The sequence below is a fragment of the Nematolebias whitei genome, chromosome 15 (genome assembly GCF_014905685.2).
Source record: "Nematolebias whitei isolate Nwh7 chromosome 15, NemWhi1, whole genome shotgun sequence".
Classification (NCBI taxonomy): domain Eukaryota; kingdom Metazoa; phylum Chordata; class Actinopteri; order Cyprinodontiformes; family Rivulidae; genus Nematolebias; species Nematolebias whitei.
In genome coordinates this window covers 7,372,544-7,393,723 of record NC_056512.1, presented here as the reverse complement: position 1 = coordinate 7,393,723, position 21,180 = coordinate 7,372,544, and the positions used below count along the sequence as shown (strand labels likewise).

The 21,180-nt window shown below is 40.6% G+C and overlaps 1 protein-coding gene across 1 annotated transcript in view; it reads right to left on the bottom strand.

Annotated features, from left to right (window-relative positions):
• Positions 1 to 6,302: 6,302 nt before the first annotated feature.
• Positions 6,303 to 21,180, bottom strand: part of hoxb9a (homeobox B9a) — a 24,584-nt gene continuing 9,706 nt past the window's right edge. The window contains exon 2 of the mRNA XM_037689360.1: positions 6,303 to 6,594. Coding sequence (XP_037545288.1) covers positions 6,356 to 6,594 — 239 coding nt within the window. The 3' untranslated portion in view covers positions 6,303 to 6,355. The remainder of the gene's footprint in view (positions 6,595 to 21,180) is intronic.

Here is a 21,180-nt window from a genome sequence, read left to right as displayed (position 1 = left end):
TGTAGTAGAGTGCTGTATGAATGTGTGTGTAGTAGATTACTGTATGATTTCTATGTGTAGTAGAGTGCTGTATGAGTGTTTGTAGAAGATCACTGTATGAATTTGTGTATCTAGTAGAGTGTGGTATGAACTTGTCTTATAGAGTGCTGTATGAATGTGTGTAGTAGAGTGCTGTATGAGTGTGTGTAGTAGAGTGCTGTATGAATATGCATGTTTTAGAGTGCTGTATGATCGTGTGTATTATAGTACTGTATGAATGTGTTTAGTAGAGTGCTGTATGATTGTGTGTAGTAGAGTGATGTATTAATGTGTGTAGTAAATTGCTATATGCATTTGTGTGTGTAGTAGAGTGCTGTACGAATGTGTGTAGTAGAGTGCTATATGAATGTGTGTGGTAGTAGAGTTGATGTATGAATGTGTGCAGTAATAGAGTTGTATTAATGTGTGCAGTTGTAGAGTGCTGTATGTGTTTAGTAGATTACTTTATGAATTTGTCTGTGCTGTAGATTGATGATTGAATGTGTGTGTTAGATTAATGTATGAATGTGTGTAGCACTTAGATATATGAATGTGTGTATTAGAGTGTTGTATGAATGTGTGTAGTAGATTATTTTATGAATGTGTGTTGTATAGTGCTGTATGAATGTGTGTAGTAGATTACTGCATGAATGTGTGTAGTAGATTACTGTATGCATGTGTTTAGTAGAATGCTGTATGAATATGTTTAGTAGAGTGCTGTATGAATGTGTAGTAGAGTGTTGTGTCAATGTGTAAATGAGCCACAGGTTGTGTTGTAAAGAGCTTTGTGTAACTTGACAGAACAACACAATGCAAGTGCAGTCAATTTACCTTTTATCAAAAATTGGGTATCCAAATCCAAGATGGCCTCCATATGACCACCCCAGTCATTTTGAGGAAACTATGCTATCTTATTTTAATTTTAATTAATGCTTCCCTTATGATTAATTTATGGTTTCCACTATTTAAAAATTGTGCACCAAAACATTAATATTTACTCACATTCTCTGCAAAACTACAAGCATTCTCTGTTCGACTCCTTCAGCGATGGGAACAAGGGCCTACTACTAGTTGTTCCTTGCTTTAATCAGCTCCAAATAGTAGAAAATTAATCAATACAAATTAAACATTTATAAATCAGACAGATATAATTTTAGTTTATTCATCTAAACGTTGTCGGTTCACAAATAATGTGCATGTATTGAACCAGTCAGGGTGAAAACAAACTCCAGTTCAAATTAGGAATCTATTTTCCCACTTCACACAAGCCTTAGTGTGATTATAAACAGATTTGTCTCAGCAGCGTTGGGTTCCTCTCACTCAGGCTTGTACTCAAAGAGAAATATGTTGCAGCTCTCAGAGATTTGATTTAATTAGAAAACAGCAAAATACTCTCAGTTTAAACTTTACTCCATTCTCTAATGAATGTTCACCAGGATTCTTGTAATGAATCATCCATACCTATAAAAACGTGACCTGTCTTTGATCCGTTGGTTCAGGAGAGTGCGTGAAGAGAAATCGGATGAGCCAGCATGTGTTTCAAATGTGCGCTGTACTCTGGAGCCTGAAGAGACGGGCGTCTGTGGGGCTGCAACACCAGAAGTCTGTCATAAACCAGTAAACACCTCACCACACTCAAAGATTTCAGAACAGGCTTTCCTCTCCCTTGGAGACGAGGCTGGGGAGGAGGGAGGCCTGCAGCTGGAGCTCAGAGTGGGGGCTCAAAGTACCATCTCAGTCTTTTGTTGTCACTTCTCAGTGAAATCATCATGTTTAAGGGCAACAATGCACTTTTTAAATTGGTTCTCATAAGTTAGTCAAAAGTTTGGCAGCAAAACCAGTAAAGATACAAACATATTTACCGGTCCTCATATGTGTCAAACTCAAAGTCCAGGGGCCAAATATGGCACTTGTTCACATATTATCTTGCCCCCATAATGATATTTTCAAATTAAAATATTTTTATAGCGTCACATTTTACTTAAAAAAAAAAAAAACTGAGAATAGTTTATTTTGCGCAGACATCAAACAGTTGTCCAACTGTGAAGACCAAAAATTGAAATTTTCTGTAATCTTTGATTTTCATGCTGAAAAAGTAACAAAGAATGTCTTTTTTTTTAGCTCAGTTTAAGTGTAGAAACATTGTGAAGTGTTTCAATGAACTTATCATCATCTCTCTTTTATTTATTTAAATCTCTTTTATTTATTTATTTATTTATTTATTCTTCTTTCTTTAAAAAAAAAAAAAAAAAAAAAAGCAACAAAGAATGTCAAATGAGACCATTGAAGCATTTAGTTTAACATTTGGCCCCTTTTGTAACTGAGTTTGACACTCCTGCGATATAACCAGAATTTATCTTCTATTGAACATTTGAACTAAAAAATGTCACAAAATGGTTTTGAAATGGGAGACTACGATGCAATGAAGACAACACAATCTGCTGGATGCCTTAGATAAATAGTTACCAATTAAATTTGTATGTATATGAATGTTTCTGTTCGGTGCCCTGAGATGACTTCTGTTGTGATTTGGTGCTATATAAATAAACTGAATTGAAATAAGTCACAAAAGACCATGTCTTGGCTGTTTCCTATAAGAAAACGTGTATGATGTCATTAAAGGACCCATTTTGTTGCATTATTACAACGTGGTTCAGAAAATTATATCCAAAAAAAGAAAAGGGCATTTTGTTTTACAACTTTTGCACATGCAGTCATGCATGTGTTTGATGGAACATGTGTGTGTACTACACGAGACCTCAGGAGAAGAGGAAGCAGCAACTGTTATCTGAGCAGACTATTGATCAGACTCATTTGGTGCAGAGAAAAACACAAGAATCACAATGGCTTCGCAAGCTCCTAATGGGGCCGATGACAACGCCCCCAATAAATGCACTCATCATCTGTGTGTGTGTGGGGTGGTTTATGACAGTCCTTTGGTGTTGCAGCCAGACAGACTCTTTCAGCCCCCGTGAAGAGCTGGAGAAGCACACATTTCCAACACATGCGGGCTCAACATACGCTTCCTCCCTGATCCTGACAGAGAAGCGAGCAGCAGAGCTGCTGATGCTCAGCCAGTTTCACAATTAAAAAAGATGTGTTTCCACTGTGTGATATTTAACTTATCAACTACTTTTTTATTAGTACTTGGTATCCAAACTAAAGTACTCGGTCTGAAAAGCACTGGTTTCAGGTCACCCCTAGAAAATTTCAATAAAATTGATCCCATGGTTTATGGGATGATTTTAACAGTTAATGCCCGAGTTTTAAGCAAAATAATGCCAAGTGTTTTGCTTCAAGTTGTCAATGACCCTCAGCTACAACCAGAGCAAACTTTAGACCAGTATCTGAAAGAATGACATAATTAAATTATGTTGGCATTTTCTATAGCAGCCATCTTGAATGGGGTTGATTTCAAAAGTTAAACCATTACATAAGTATACCCAGTGATTACTTCTTATAATTTTCATACAGACATTGCAAAATAAAATAAAATAAAAAACACGAAAAGAAGACAAGATGTAATTGCAAGAAATAAACCAAGCAGCACAGTAATTCTCATGTTTAATAAAAATCTAGCCTCAGCAGTGCCGTGGCACCAAGTAGCTCTAAGAAACCAGACAAAGGTGAGAGGAGAGGATCACACACAGGAAGCTCGGAACAGACAGACTGAACGCCTCTCGCTCTGACCATATGGTCTGGATTATGCTTGTCCATTTGCAGCAGAGACAACTAAAACGACAGCATGTCACGAAAGGAAGCACTGAGAGAAGTCATGAAGGAAAAAGCAGCAAATAATTTAAAATATCTTTGAAGCTTTGCTTCATGGTAACAAAACAGTTTCCTCTCCTTTCCTTCGAGAGAGTCTAACTCATCACTCTTCATCGTTAAATGAAAACACACATCAGAATAACGTTATGAACACATTAAACAGTACGAGAACATGGAAATCTAAAAAAAAAACAGAGAAAGATTTTACAAAACATTTCACATCAGCTCATCCTGAAAAGATTACTCATCTAATACACAATAAATAGGAAATAGTTTATGTCTAGAAAGTTCTGTTCTTTTTTTTTTTTTTTCTCTAATATTCTTTTCAGCAAGCAACTATACATTTGATACATTTAACACAAAACTGAACAAAAAGCCTTTTTCAAATGACAAAATGACCTGGAAGCATGCACAAAACCATGTAAACATTTTCTGCTGAGACGATGTATTTGATGCTGCTCGTTTAAAAAATGTAGCTCTTATCTTGTTTATATTTTACAAGGTCCCACTGTTACACAGACATACACACACACACACACACACGCACGCACACGACAGTAAATGATTCCTCCATAAACCTGACAGCGGCTGCCATTTACAGAGGGCAGGAGCCACGTTTGAGATAATGCCACAGTGACAGGGAGGCTGTCAGGGCCTCCATGAGTTTTAAACCCTAAAAGCAAACCAATATTAAAAAAAATAACTACATCAGACAAACAACAGCAAAATCAAATAATGCTGAAACATCCAAGTCAAACCATCAGGGCCATAAAGGGAATGTCTGTAAAGGAATTTCATGTTTTTTATGCATTCGGAGGGAGAGCCCTTGTGCACGCTGTACTTCCTGAAATGAGAGAACTGCGCCTTGCATAGGAGAAACTACTAAATATATTGTATGTACAAAAATAGAGATTAACTTTTTTTAACTCAACCCTACAAAGCGCTGGATGGCTGAGTTTTGGTGGGCGCACAGAAGCTTGGGTGAGCGTTGATCTGACAGATGCGGCAGCTACAATTTGTACCGACTGATTTAAACTGAAATGTTTGTTTTTGAGCATGCAAAACATGGTTATATATGAACCGTTAATTAATTTGTTTTGTGGCCTGACACCCAATCCACACTGAATAATGACAGGCATTTGCATTATTAGCACAAATCTACATAAGCACCAACAAGGTTCAGTCAGGTCCTCTGGACGGATTCTTCTCGTTGAAACATTTCGTCTTTCATCCAAAAGACAATCAGTCTGAGGCGCCACGACAAACTCAGTCTTATAAACAGCATCTTCTCATAGTGGAATCAAAAATATTTGAACTTTGGATATGACTACCTCAAACGAATCGGCGGGGGAGAGGGCGGACTCCAGAAACCATCTCAACACTATCAAACTGGTTGACCCACTATGTGAAGGTGCTATATATAAGATTGAGTTAGTTGTGGCTCCTCGGACTGATGAAGTCTTTTGGATGAAAGACAAAACATTTCAACAAAAATAGTCCATCCAGAGGACCTGACTTAACTTTGTTGGATTTTTCTACCTGGATTATCGAGCATGCATCAGGATACCTAAGCTTTGTTAATGCAATAGATGTTTACAGATCAGAATCAGGATGTGGTGTGGTGTCCTATAAAAACTGAGAATATGCAGCCTTATAGGTTACATCACCTACAAGCCTGGAAATTAAATGGCTATTCTGTAATTTTGTGCTTTCTAATAAAATCCTTCCAAATTGAAATCAATTTGCATGTGGGCTGGAGACTGATGGGAGACACCAGCAATGCATCTGTGACTATTAAGCACTTTGATAACAGTCTATCTGTTTTAAATTGTGCTCTATAAATAAATATGACTTGACTATTTCAAGACAAAATTTGTCCCACAAACTTTTTGATCATGTTCAAAGTTCCAGACTGTGAGTCGCTGCCACTTAGATCAAACAAAGAGAACATTTTGTACACTTTGAGTCATTTTAGATACTTCTTGGTGAATGCCTTTAGTCTCCAACAGTCGCAATGCGGTGAGATGCTGACTTCAGGACTGGTTTACTGCAACTAATGTCAAAACCTCCTTTTTACGATCAGTAGCACAGATAAAGTCCCCTCTTTAACTGGATACTCCTCCAGCACATCAGAGTATCAGAACATTAGATTATATTTGGAGGCATCTGTGAACTTGGACCTCCAAGTTGGTCCCAAGCTGGTGCTCCCAGTTCAACCATCCAAATGTCCAGAACTTCACTTCGACCTCAATGCTTTTGGTGTCATGATGTGTAGCTTATGATCTATTTGTGTTAAATGCTTGCATGAATGTGGAGCCTGAAAGCTACTCTAGACTGTAGATGAATGCTATCTACTGAAGGCTAACTTTGTTCACAGCCTTAGTTTAGGCTTTTGATAAAAATGAAGGTGATGGGACAGAATTTCTACTACAGCTCATGTGGACTGTGGGTGAGGAGTTTCAGGTTCCAAGACCCTTTACAAGGAACAGTCTGTATGCTAGAATGACCATCTTTGTGTGTGTGTGTGTGTGTTAGTGTGTGAGTATGTGTGTGACTGTAAGTTCCTCTACTCCTTGTTGGGTTGGTCCTTGCTTTGTTTCTTCATTTTCATTCTCCGGTTTTGAAACCAAATTTTAACCTGCCGCTCGGTCAGGCTAAGTGCACGTGCCACCTCGTGCCTGCGGTCCCTCGTGAGGTACATGTTGAACAAGAACTCCTTCTCCAGCTCCAAGGTCTGGTATTTTGTGTATGGGCAACGTTTCTTCCTAGAGGAGCGTGCATGCAGCCAGTTGGCTGATGGGTCATCTGAAGACAAACAAGAGAGGAAAAAAATGGTAAAACATGTAAATTCTGATAAAAACTTTCTAACTGTTGCATTCGGATCTGTCCAATGAGTCATGGGATATTTTACTGAACTACAACAGTTAGTGCTTAAGTTTTAGACAGAACTTGCATAACGTGCAGCACATGCAGTATTGGTTTTCAAGTCAAGTCAGATTTATTTATAGAGCACATTTAAAACAGAAACTGTTACCAAAGTGCTTAACAAAAATATCACATCATCAAATAAAAAGTAGCAAGATATATTTACAGCACATGGAATAAAAATATAAAACCGAAAACATAATTAAAAACAATGAAATACTAAATCAGATCACGTTGTGTCAAAAGTCAAGGAAATAATAACAAAAGCATAAACAGAATCAGCATCAATGAAAAACTAGATCTAAATCCGATCACCCTGTGTTAAATGTCAATGAGTATAGGTGTGTTTTTAGGAGAGATTTAAAAGCAGAGACTGAGGTGGCCTGTCGAATGTTGATGGGCAGATTGTTCCAAAGTTTAGGGCCCACGATTGAAAATGCTCGATCTCCTCTGAGCTTCAGCCTGGTTTTTGGTACGGCCAAAAGTAGCTGGTCTGGTGATCTCAGAGCCCGAGAAGGAGCATAAGGATGAAAAAGGTCAGGGAGGTATGATGGTGCGAGGCCGTTAATGCACCCAAAAATTAATCACTTTTTGATCTCCACTGAATATTTAAGTTCAAAAAGTTTCAAGAAAGGTAGAGCTGCTACCTCTCACTGAGATCAAATCTCAGCTGGGGGGCCATTCTGTATGTAGTTTGCATGTTCGCTCTGTGCATGCATGGGTTTTCTCCAGGTACTCCAGTTTTCTCCCACAGACTAAAAACATGCATGTTAGACTGATTGGTAACTCTAAATTGTCCCAAGGTGTGAGTGAGAGAGTGAATGGTTGTTTGTCTCTATGTGTCCCTGTGATGGACTGGAGACCTGTCCAGGGTGTCCCCCGCCTCTTGCACAGTGATTGCTGGATATGGACACCAGTGACTCCTGCAACCCGAAAAGGAAGAAGCGAGTAAAGATATCGCATGGATAGCATTTCAATAACATTTGTCAAGTTGTTAATGAGATATTTTGTTAACAGAAAAAAGGACACACATATCTTATCTCAAATAATCAACTTTTCTAAACATGGCACATGAACTGAAAAAATAATTAAAAGTGCAAGAGAAGTTCTTCATTCTGGTTAAAAAAGATTCAGTTGCAAGAAGGCTTGGGTTTGAAGAAGCTCTCAAACTTATTTGTTGCATATAAAATGAGTGCTTTTTGACTAAACAAACAAAATGTGAATATTTCCTTCAGTAATGACAAACACACAAACCTTAATTAAACACAAAAACACAACTGCAAATACTCATGCACACACTTACATAAACACACACAAACACACACACACTCCAGGGAAATAGTTTTGTAGAGATTTTATGTTAAATTTAAAATAATATCTTCTTTCAGCGTTTCCCTCTTTAGGGTTGTCACAGCAAGTCATCCTCCATCTCTCTCTGTCCTCTGCATCCTCTGTCCTCACTCCAACTACTTCTATGTTCTCTCTAACTGCATCCATATACATCTTCTTTGTCTTTTTCCTGGTAGCTGCATTTCTAACATCCTTCTACCAATATACCCACTGTCCCTCCTCTGGACATGTCCAAACCATTTCAGTCTGGTCTCTCTAACTTTATCTCCCAGTTGTTCAACCTGTGCTGTGCCTCTGATTATCTCATTCCTAATCTTATCCATCCTTGTCACTCCTAAGGAGAACCGCAACATCTTCATTTCTGCCACTTCCAGTTCTTTCTCCTGTCTTTTTGTCCATGTTTCTGTCTCCAGACCATACATCATAGCTGGTCTCACAACTGTCTTGTAAACTTTTCCTTTGGCCTTTGCTGACACCCTTTTGTCACAAATCACTCCTGAAACTTTTCTACAGCCACTCCATCCTGCCTGGACTTTCTTCTTCACCTCTTTACCACACTCCCCATTTTCCTGGATAGTGAATCCCAAGTACTTGAAGTCCTGAACCTTTGTGACCTCTGCTCCTTGTAGCCTTGTAGTTCCACCGGCCTCCCTCTCATTCACACACATGTACTCTGTCTTACTATGGCTGACTTTCATTCCTCTACTTTCAAGTGCATACCTCCACCTCTCCAAGTTCTCTTCCACCTGTTCCCTGTTCTCACCATAGAGCACAATGTCATCTGCAAACATCACAGTCCACAGGGATTCTTGCCTGACCTCATCTGTTAGTCGGTCCATCACCAGAGCAAACAAGAAGGGGTTCAGAGCTGATCCTTGATGCACTCCCACCTCCACCTTGAAGCTATCTGTCACTTCTACAGCACATCTCACCACTGTCCTGCTGTCCTCATACATGTCCTGCTGTCCTCATACATGTCCTGTACCAGTCTAACACCTTTCTCTGCCACTCCAGATCTCCTCATCCAATAGCACACCTCCTCCCTCAGCACACTGTCATATGCTTTTTTCTAAATCCACAAAGACACAATGGAGTTCTTTCTGAACCTCTATGTACTTCTCCATCAGCATCTTCAAAGCAAAGATTGCATATGTGGTGCTCTTTCTTGGCATGAAACCATATTGCTGCTCACAGTCCCCTCTTGTCTAAATCTTGCTTCTACAACTCTCTCCCAGATCTTCATTGTGTGACTCTTCAACTTAATTCCCCAGTAGTTGCTACAACTCTGTACATCACCCTTGTTCTTTAAAATGGGCACCAGCTTGGTTGGTGCTTGGTTGTTGGCGGTGTGTGGTGGGTGGTCGGTGGCGTGTCCTCTTCATGGTGGGGGGGTGTCCTGTCGGCGGGGCATGGCCTGGGCCGGGTCTGGGGTATTGGCTCTTCTCCGCTCGAGAATGAATGGGTTTACCTCCTGGGTTTGGGCATGGGCTGCCCCCTGTAGAGGGCGGGTACATGTCTTGGACCTGGGGGGTATAGAGTGCGTATCGGGAATAAGAATGAAAAGTATCGTTATTGTATGTCTTTGAGTGAGTGAAGGTGAGACTGAGGTTGGGATTGTGTGATTGTGTCTGTGTATGAATGGGTATTTGTTAGGCCGAGACTCGGACTGCCCCCTCTTTGATACAACTGGGGGTGCTTGGCATCGCGCCCCTATCGTGCGGCCCCCTGGTGGGGTGTGCCCTTGCCTACCGGCGCGCTTGGGGCCCTTGGTGTAGGGGGCTGGGCGCTTGGGCTTGTGTCGGCTCGGCCTGGTGTCTGCCTGGTGGGGCTCAGGTCCTCTGGCCCTGTCGGGCCTTGGCCTGGGTGGTGTGAGTCCTCGGTGCCCGGGCCTCGGTGCCCGGACCTGGACCTACATCGGTGCGGCGGGTTCTGACGGAGGCCTATGAGTTTGTCGCTGTTGGCCCCGGGGGGTCACTGTATGTGGTCGCTGGTGGGGATCTTCCGGTTCTCCCCTGTGATCCGTTCTGGGGGGTGGGTGAGTGGTATGTCCTGTGTGGGTGGCTCTGGGGGCTCTGCGGTTGGGGTCCCTCCTGGGGTCTTGGGCTCTGGTCCCCCCTTTTTCGTCTGCCTCTGGTCTTGGGGGTCGGGTCTCTGCTGCTTCACAGTTACTATTAAATGTTCTATTAGAGAAGCCTTATACACTTATGCATGCTCACAACCACACACAAATAGAAGCAGGGATGCTAATGTAGGCTTTATATGTAGATATGTAGATATGTATATTCATGTATATTCATGTGTATGTATGTATGTATATAGGCATAGGTATGGGTATATATATTTATGGAAACTTACTGCAAAGCCATGAATATTTTAAGTTCTTTATACGTATGAATTTTGTTGCTGTGTTTTGTCATGTTCTTTGCAGGTGAACAGACAGCGGCCGGGTGTTTTGCCGTGTGCTCTCTTTGTGTATATTTCTTATATTTTGGAGTCTTACTTTGTCTTTTCTTTCTTTCTATCCTATTAAAAAAAAAAAAAAAAAAAAAACCCTACACTAGATAGTCACTAGAATAAATATTTCATAATAATGGTGTGGAGAGGATGGTTGTAAGGGGAGAAGGGAGGCCATCTAAAAAAAAAAAAAAATTAAAAAAAAAAAATTAAAAAAAATAAATAAATAAATAAATAAAATAAAATGGGCACCAGCACACTTCTTCTCCATTCATGAGGCATTTTCTCACCTTCAAATATATCATTGAATATTTGCCTTAAAAAATGCACTGCCATCTCTCCAAGACATTTCCAAACCTCCACTGGTATGTCATCAGGTCCTACTGCCTTCTCCTTCTTTATTCTTTTCAGAGCTTTCCAGACTTCACCCTCACTAATCTTTCCCACTTCCTGATCCACAGTTTCTATGACTCTACTCTTCTTTCTCTTCATTCATTAGCTCCTCAAAGTGCTCCTTCCATCTTCCCATCACACTCCCCCCACTTGTTAGAACATTACAATTCCTATGTTTAACAAGCCTAACCTGCTGCACATCCTTTCCAGCCTGATCCCTCACCGAATACATCGAACAACAGCAGCACGATTCTCATAGTTTTGGTTCGACTCTAATTTACACGCTTAATGCGAGCACTAACATAAACTAAACTAACATAAACTAGATTGACGAAACAGATGATGACACATAGATGACACACCAAGTACCTTCCTACCTGTCTCTCTAATTAGGCCCGAGAAGCAAAGCGTTGCAAATGCCTATTGTAATTGCTCTGTTCAGGCCCGAGCTACATTTTTTTCCGCCAAATGAATTGGTGTTTTGGAGGCCTTAACATATCCCAAAAGTCACCAAATTTGGCGGACGCATCAGGACTGTTGAAAAATTATATAGTTTAAGGGCAGGGTAAAAATCGAAACAGAAATGGCTCAGGAGTGCCACCTAGAAATGTTCAAAATACCCTCCTCATTAACCTTAGTTTGTCGTAGAAACATGAAATTTGGTAGACTTGTCCAATTCCCCAAGATGCACAGAAAACCCTCTGGCACCAACGTTGTACGGTTAACAGGAAGGCAGCCATTTTGGAATGTCGTCCCAATTATCACACCTTTTTGGCGGTTTACAGCCTACACATTTTAAAAAACTCCTCCTAGGGATTTCGCTCAATTGGTTTCAAACTTAGCCATTTTGGTCAAAAGGCATGGGGGACAAGAAGTTATCAAAACGGTACAAACCGAAGCATGCTGAAGGGGCGGGGACAGACCTCAAAGTTTGACATCTTACAATGAAAAACGAAACGCTATTAAAGCTGCAAGCAGCATTGAAGCCCCTCGCAGCAAAGCGCCGCTCCAGCCTTATGGCAACTGCAGGAGCTCCAACGACTCGGCCCAGTCGCCCCTGCGAACGCTCTCGCCCTCATCCCGCACTCATTCACCAGGTTGCGCATTAGCCAAAATTTAAACATTACCTGTGACCTCGGGAGCTCCAGCAACACCTCCCAGTCACCGTCACAAACGCTTTCATGCCATTCTCGCACGCGTCCACCAGGGTGCGCATATGCCAAAACTTTGCAATCGCCTTCTGCCCATATCAGTATGAGATGGGGCGCACTTGAGTCATATGTTAAACCACAATATCAATGTGTTTTGACGTGCTCACCGATTATGTACAAAAAATCTGGTTCTGTTTGGATGATGTATCACTGAGATATAACTGTTGGAATAATGTAGGGGGCGCACTAGAGTCAAACGTTAAACAAGAATACCAATGTGTCAAGAAGTGCTCACTAATGATGCACCAAAAGTTTGTTTCAGATCGGATAATATATCACAAAATAATAACATTTAGAATAATCTAGGGGGCGCTCAGGAGTCAAATGTAAAAAACAATACCAATGTGTGTAGAATGGTTCACTGAACAAGCACAATAAATCTGGTACAGATTGGGCAATATATAACTGAGATATTACTGTTGGAATAATGTAGGGGGCGCAATGAGTCAAATTTTAAAGAACAATATTAATGTGTCTAGAAGTGTTCACTGATCACACACAATAAATCTGGTGCAGATTGGATGATGTATCACTGAGCTATAACTGTAAGAATAATTTAGGTGGCGCTATGGAGGCTATTAGCCACTTATCAAAACCTGTTCAAGGAGTGGATAATGATTGATCATAGTGATTTTGGTGCACCTCAGCTGGAATCTATTTTAGAGCCAAACGTATTGCAACAGGGTCACTTCTTGATTCGCCACACCCACATCCTCCAGCAAAAAACGGTTTGCACTTTAAATCAAGTCAGACCATCTTATCTGTCTTCTAACACAGGATCATCCTGATTAGGTCAATGGTGTCAAAGAGGGAGTATTCCAAGTAAAAAAAAAGAGACTTCCTGTTCCAAGGGGGCGGGGCTTTGATGTCATCAAAATTTGACAACAGTGGATCGTTGGACATCCAACAGGGATGAGTCATGCCAAGTTTGGTGCATTTCGGTCTTTCATTGTGAAAGTTATAGTGTATGGAAATTTATGGCGTGAAATGCAACTTTGAGGCCTGGCCATACCCCTTTAACATAAACGAAAATACAAGCTTTTGATAACGTTTACTCCCCAATGTGTTAAGGGCATATTAACCAAGTTTGAAGGCAATCATTCAAAATCCGTAGGAGGAGTTTGTGAAAATTCGCCATTAGAAATGCCCAAAAATGACCCTTTGACCCAAAATGGCCGACTTCCCTGTGGTTTTGGACCAGGGCTCTAAGACACTTTTCATAGGTCCTGAGGCGATACAGATGTTCATCGATTTTCAGAATTATCGGTCAAAAAAATGGCTTGGGGCTGAGGTTTTAAAATATTCTAGGGGGCGCTGTGGAGGCTGTTGTCCATTTATCATGGTTTCCTGTTCAAGGGGTGGATAATGATCAAACATACTGATTTTGGTGCAACTCGGTTCAAATCTATGGAATTTAGAGCCAAACGTATGGCGACGGCGTTACGTCTTCGCCACATCACGAAACCCACATGCTCCACCCCAAACTGTCAGTGTTGGAAAGCAAGTTACACCAACATGTCTTCGGTCACTGGACACACTGTCATGCTGATCAGATGACAGGGGTCAGATAGGGACTGTTCAAGGTAAAAAACTTTACACTTCCTCTTGTCAGGGGGTGTGGCTTAAGTGATGTCATGATTTGACCATTCAGTCTTGCAGGTGACCGGATGTGGATCAATCACTGAAGGTTTGATGTGTCAGACAGTTTTCTTGTAGGAGCTATTAGCGTTTTGTTTTTCATGGCAAGATGCCAAACTTTGAGATCTGGCCCCGCCCCTTCAGCATGCACGAAAATGCACCGTTTTGATAACTTTCGTCACCCATGCCTTTTGACCAAAATGGCCAAGTTTGAAACCGAATGAGCGAAATCCCTAGGAGGAGTTTGTTCATATGCGGAGGCTGTAAACTGCCAAATTGGTGTGAAAATTGGGCCGACATTACAAAATGTCTGTCTTCCTGTTTATTGTAAAACTTTTGTGCCAGAGGGTTTTCTGTGCATCTTGGAGAATTGGACAAGCATACCAAATTTCATGTTTCTATGAAAAACTAAGGTTAATGCGGAGGGTATTTTGAAAATTTCTAGGTGCCGCTCTTGAGCCGTTTCTGTTGCGATGTTTGCAACGCCCTTAAAATACGTAATTTTTCACCAGTCCTGATGCGTCTGCCAAATTTGGTGACTTTTAGGATATGTTAAGGCCCCAAAAATGCCAATTCATTTGATGGAAAAAAATCGCAGCTCGGGCCTGAACAGAGCGATTACAATAGGGCTTCGTTGCTCGGGCCTAAATAGCTCCTACACGAAAACTGTCTGAGACATCAAACCTTCAGTGATTGATGCACATGCGGTCCCCTGCAAGACTGAATGGTCAAATCATGACATCACTTAAGGCACGCCCCCTGACAACAGGAAGTGTAAAGTTTTACCTTGAACGATCCCTATCTGACCCCTGTCACCTGATCAGCATGATAGTGTGTCCAGTGACCGAAGACATGTTGGTGTAACTTGCTTTCCAAAACTGACAGTTTTGGGTGGAGAATGTGGGTGGAGAATGTGGGTGTCGCAACGTGGTGAAGTAAGACGTAACGCAGTCGCCATACGTTTGGCTCTAAATTCCACAGATTTGAACCGAGGTGCACCAAAATCAGTATGATCTATCATTGTCTACCCCTTAAACAGGAAGCCATGATAATTGCCCAATAGCCTCCACAGTGCCCCCTAGAATATTTTAAAACCTCAGCCCCAAGCCTTTTGTTACTGATAATTCTAAAACTTGGTGAACATCTGTATCGTCTCAGGACCTATGAAACAGTCTATTGAAGCCCTGGTCCAAAACTAACAGGTAGTTGGCCATTTTGGGTCAAAGGGTCATTTTTGGGCGTTTCTAAAGGCGAATTTTAACAAACTCCTCCTAGGGATTTTGAGTGATTGCCTTCAAACTTGGTTAATATGCCCTTAACACATTGGGGAGTAAAAGTTATCAGAAACTTGAGTTTTTGTTTATGTTAAAGAGGCGTGGCCAGGCCTCAAATTTGTGCTTCATGCCATCAATTTCAAAACGCTTTAACTTTCACATTGAAAGACCAAAACGCACCAAACTTGGCTTGACTCATCCCTGTTGGATGTCCGACAATGCACTGTCATATTTTGATGTCATCAAAGCCCCGCCCCCTCAGAACAGGAATTCTCTTTTTTTACTTGAAATGCTCCCTCTTTGACCCATTGACCTAATCAGGATGATCTTGCGTTTTAAGACATAAGATGGTCTGACTTGATTTGAAGTGCAAACCGGTTTTGCTGGAGGATGTGGGCGTGGCGGCATGGCGAATCAAGAAGTTACACCGTTGCATTACGTTTGGCTCTAAAATACAAAGATTTCAGCCGAGGTGCACCAAAATCACTATGATGAATCTTTATCTTGAATAGGTATCTATGATAAGTGGCCAATAGCCTCCATAGCACCACCTACATTATTCTTACAGTTATAACTCAGTGATACATCATCCGATCTGCACCAGATTTATTGTGCGTGATCAGTGAACACTTGTAGACACATTGATATTGTGGTTTAACATATGACTCCAGTGTGCCCCCTATATTATTGCAACAGTTATATTTCAGTGATACATCATCCGATAAGAACCAGATTTTTTGTGCATAATTGTTGTTCAACATTTGACTCAAGTGCGCCCCCTACATTATTCAAACAGTTATATCTCAATGATATATTATCCAATGGCAGCACGGTAGCGCAACTGGTAGAGCTGCTGCCTCTCAGCGAGCAGATCCCTGGTTCAAACCCCGGTCCAGGCGCCCTCTGGGTGGAGTTTGCATGTTCTTTCCGTGCATGCGTGGGTTTTCTCCGGGTGCTCCGGTTTCCTCCCACAGACCAAAAGCATGCATGTTAGGCTGATTGGTAACTCTAAAATTGTCCCTAGGTGTGCATGAGAAAGTGAATGGTTGTTTGTCTCGTTTGTCTCTATGTGGCCCTGTGATGGACTTGCGACCCGTCCAGGGTGTACCCCGCCCCTCGCACAGTGATTGCTGGACATGGGCACCGGCGACCCCCGTGACCCAAAATGGAATAAACGGGTAAAGATAATGGATGGATGGATGGATGGATGGATGGATGGATAGTATCCAATATGCACCAAATTTTTGGTGCATCATTACTGTTCTAGACACATTGGTTGTGTTGTTTAACTTCTGACTCCACTGCGCCCCCAGATTATTCTAACAGTTATATCTCAGTGAATTATCATCCAATATGTACCAGATTTATTGTGTGTGATCAGTGTGCACTTCTTGACACATTGGTATTGTTCTTTACCATATGACTCAAGTGTGACCCTACATTATTCCAACAGTTATATCTCAGTGATACATCATCCGATCTGAACCAGATTTTTTGTACATAATCGGTGACAACATCTAAACACATTGATATTGTTGTTTAACATATGACTCAAGTACGCCCCCTCTCATACTGATATGGGCGGAAGCGATTGTAATGTTTAGGCATATGTGCAACCTGGTGGACGCGTGCGCGAATGGCACAAGAGCGTTCACGATGGAGACTGGGAGGCATTGCTGAAGCGCCCCGTCACGGGTGATGTCGAAGGTTCGGCGAATGCGCGCCCGGTGAACGGGCACAGGAGGGAGGGAGATCGTTCACTATGGCGACCGGGCGGAGTCGCTGGAGCTTCCGCGGTTGCCGTAAGGCTGGAGCGGCGCTTTGCTGCGAGGGCCTTCAATGCTGCTTGCAGCTTTAATTACTGTTGCTGTAGTAGCCCAGTCATTTGGATGCTCTTTCTTACCACCCAGAGCCTTTAACAGCTCCTCTCTGAATTTCTCACAACATTCTTCCATATTCATCTTCTACCATTTGGTCTTCTTCTCTGATTTTACTCTTTTTCTCTTCTTCACAACAACAGTCATTCTACACACAACCATCCAATGTTGTCTGGCCACACTCTCCCCTGCCACAACCATACAGTCCCCAATCATCCTCAGGTTTCCTCGTCTACACAGAATGTAGTTGACCTGCATACTCCTTCCTCCACTCTTATAGGTCACTTTATGTTCCTCCCTCTTTTGGAAATAAGTGTTGACTACAGACATTTCCATTCTCTTGGCAAACTCCACCACCATCTGTCCTTCCTGGTTCACTCAGAATTGAACCAAGGAGACAGCTTCCTCTGATTGCGTACTTTCTTTTTCAGTGGAGCAATTTTTTCAAGTGAATTTAAAAAAAAACTCCATTTGTCCATCCAACAGTTTGTGTTGTGAGCATGATAACTTGAAAAATAAGTGAGGCTATTGTGTGTGGCTACAGCTAGGTGTGAGACAGGATCCTTTAGAAAAATTGGTTTGCTACTCCAAAATCCAAGATGGCTGCTGCCATGTACGTATAACTAGAATATTTAAAAGTCCCTTCTCTGTTGAACCATGTATCCCTACAACTGTAAGCAGTGATGACTTCATGAGATTCTTTATAAAAAAAAGTATTTCAATTAGAGAGAAAATTCAAACCATCTTTCCTTTTACTATCCCTAGTCCCCTGTCAAATGAGACAACTTTTAAAAAAATCACTACAGCCTGATTTATGTTTGGACAGTTTTTGTCCTATTGAGCTCTCTGAATTGTCAAAAATAATAACATCATCCAAACTATCCACATGCCTGCTAGATCCCATCCCAACCAGACTGTTTAAAGAGGTATTTCCCCTAATTACTGTCCACATTTTGGATCTACTTAATTTGTCTTTAATTAATGGTAATGTACCACAGTGCATTAAGATTGTTGTAATTAAACCTTTACTTAAGAAGTCTGACCTTGATTTAGAAATTCTGGCCAATTATACACCTATATCTAACCTCACTCAAGGCTTGAATATGATATTGGAATTACAGGAACAGCTCTAAAATGGTTTAAATCATATCTATTTGATATATTTCAGTTTGTAAATATACATAATGAATCTTCTTCATTCACCAAAGTTAACCATAGAGTATCTCAGGGTTCAGTGCTTGGACCAGTACTCTTTACTTTATATATGCTTCCATTAGGAAAAGTTATTAAACAGCATGGGACACATTTTCATTGTTATACTGATAATACTTTGTTATATTTGTCCATGAAACACAATGAATCCAATCAGTTACTTAGACTAGAAGTATGTCTTAAAGACATAAAATCTTAGATGACCCTTAATTTTCTGCTTTTAAACTCAGACAAGACTGAGGTTTTAGTTTTTGGACTTGAGCGTCTTAGGAATGAATTTTTAAGTCTTTCATCCTCCTTAGATGGCATTAATCTGGCCTCCAGCTCTAATGTTAAAAATATTGGCGTTATTTTTGATCAGGACATGTCTTGTATCCCCCACATTAAAAATGTTACCAAAACCTCTTTCCTCCACCTGCGTAATATCACTAAGATTAGAAACATATTGTCCAAATATGATGCCGAAAAAAATGGACCATGAATTTATTACACCTTGGCTGAACTATTGAAATGGTTTATTATCTGCGTGTCCAAATACTTATTTAAAAAATCTTCAGTGGATCCAAAAATTCTGCTGCCAGAGTCTTAACTGGAGTTAGTAGGAGATATCATATCTCTCCAGTTTTAGCTTCTCTCCATTGGCTCCCTGTCAAATTCAGAATAGAATTCAAAATCCTACTTCTAACCTACAAAGCTCTCAACAACCTAGCTCCATCTTATATTACAGATCTTATTGTCAATATTTTCAAAATGAGTTATTCATATATACTGTCTTTACTTACTCTGCTCAACTGTTTAGTATTTGTAATTATTATTTTTTTTCTATCCTAACGTGTTTTTGTCTTTTAGGTATACCTGCATCTACATCTGGACCTGTCATTCTGTGTTCTTTTGTCTCTTCTTTCTGTACTTTCAAACCTAGCCGGTCGAAGCAGATGGCTGCTTGTCCTGAGCCTGGTTCTGCTGGAGGTTTCTTCCTGTTAAAAGGGAGTTTTTCCTTTCCACTGTTGCCATTGTGCTTGCTCAGGATGGGAGACTGCAATGAAGTGAAGATTCAACATGTCTGCTACTTCCTTAGATAGAGAACTTTACTAATTGGCTTTTCTATGTATGTGAATGTTCATGTTCAGTGCCCTGAGACAACTTTGTTGTTAATTGGCACTATATAAATAAACTCAGTTGAATTGAATTCCCCCTCTGATCTCGGCAAGAGAATCAGAATCAGAATCAGAATGCCTTTATTGTCATTATATGCAGTACAATGACATTAAGAGCCACTCCTTTTTCCAGTGCAAAAACACGCCTTGAAGAGGATGTTAAAATAAACATAAACCAACTAAACATAACCTGTTTTTATAAGGAGCTACTACTTGCATGTATATTTCACAGTTAACACCAAAACGTATGAGTGAAAATGCCTAAATATGCATATCTTTTATTTAGATCAATTAAACCAACTTGAACCTTTTGAAGTATACATGCACCTAAAGAAAAAGTGGGCCTAAAGCAGTCTGTCATTGTGGTGACTGAACTCTGAAATGGAAAATCATAATGTTAAGATGCACAAACAAGGGCTCTTTGGTTGGATGTTCCTATTTATATAGACAGAAAATTATGACCTTTGTTTCTTTTTGGTCTCGCCATGTTTACTAGGCTGCCATTTTGCCTCTAAACATTTTTCAGTTACCACAATTTTTCTTTTTTTGCCAAACAAGTAATTGTGATGTTTCTCTAGAAATAAAACAACAGGAAAAAAGGGAAAAATATGCCAATATATGATATTCTTTAATTATAAAGTGGGATTTTATAGAACAAGTATGAACTGTTAACATCTTATTTGTTGTAAATAATTATTTGAAGGACCTCAATTTGGAAAATTAGATTTTAATTCTAATGAAATTGACAAGGCAGCATGGTACTAGTTGGTAGAGCTGCTGCCGCTCAGTGAGCAGGTTAATCTGGTTCAAATCCCAGTCTGGGGACCGTTCTGGGTGGAGTTTGCATGTTCTCTCTGTGCTGCATGGGTTTTCTCTGGGTACTCCAGTTTCCTCCCAGAGACCAAAAACATGCATGTTAGGCTGACTGGTAACTCTAAATCAGGAATGTCCAACCCACTTACAAAAGGGGGCCAACATTAAAACATTTTTCAAACTAAGGGCCAATTTCAGAATTTACATTAACTCAAGTTAGATACCCAACATCGTTTCTTGGTCAAAGACTCCTCAACAAGAGTTTGACTGGTCTCATTTGACATTGTCTGTTGCACTTTTGACATCATAATCAAAGATTACTGAAAAAAATGAAGTGATAAAAGTATTTTACATTTAAAATAACATCTTGGGGCCAGATAAGATGTCAACGAGAGCCACATTTGGCCCCAGGCCTTGAGTTTGACAATATGCTCTAAATTGTCCCTAGGTGAGAGAGGGAATGGTTGTTTGTCTCGGTTGTCTCTATGTGTCCCTGTGATGGACTGGAGACCTGTCCATGTCCCCCGCCTCTCGCAGAGTGACTGCTGGATATGGGCACCAGTGACCCCTGTGACCCGAAAAGGAAAAAGCGGGTAAAAGATAATGGATGAATGCATGTATGTATGTAAATGGACTGTACTTATATAGCACCTTTCTATATAATCAAGACACTCAAAGCGCTTTACACTACAATTTGTGCCTCATTTACCCATTCATACAGCACACTACTAGATCTCTAAAAAGCTAATTGAACAAATCATTCTAAAGAGACTAATCAGAGTTTTAGATCACATTCATACACTGATGGGACACACATTGGAAGCAATGAGAGGTTCAGTGTCTTGCCCAGGGACACTGCAGCATGTGACTGCTGGTGAATTCGAAACCCCAACTCTTGCATTGGTGGACGACTGCTCTAACCACCCAGCCACAGCAGCCCCTGTATGTATGTATGTATGTATGTATGTATGTATGTATGTATGTATGTATGTATGTATGTATGTATGTATGTATGTATGTATGTATGTATGTATGTATGTATGTATGTATGTATGTATGTATGTATGTATGTATGTATGTATGTATG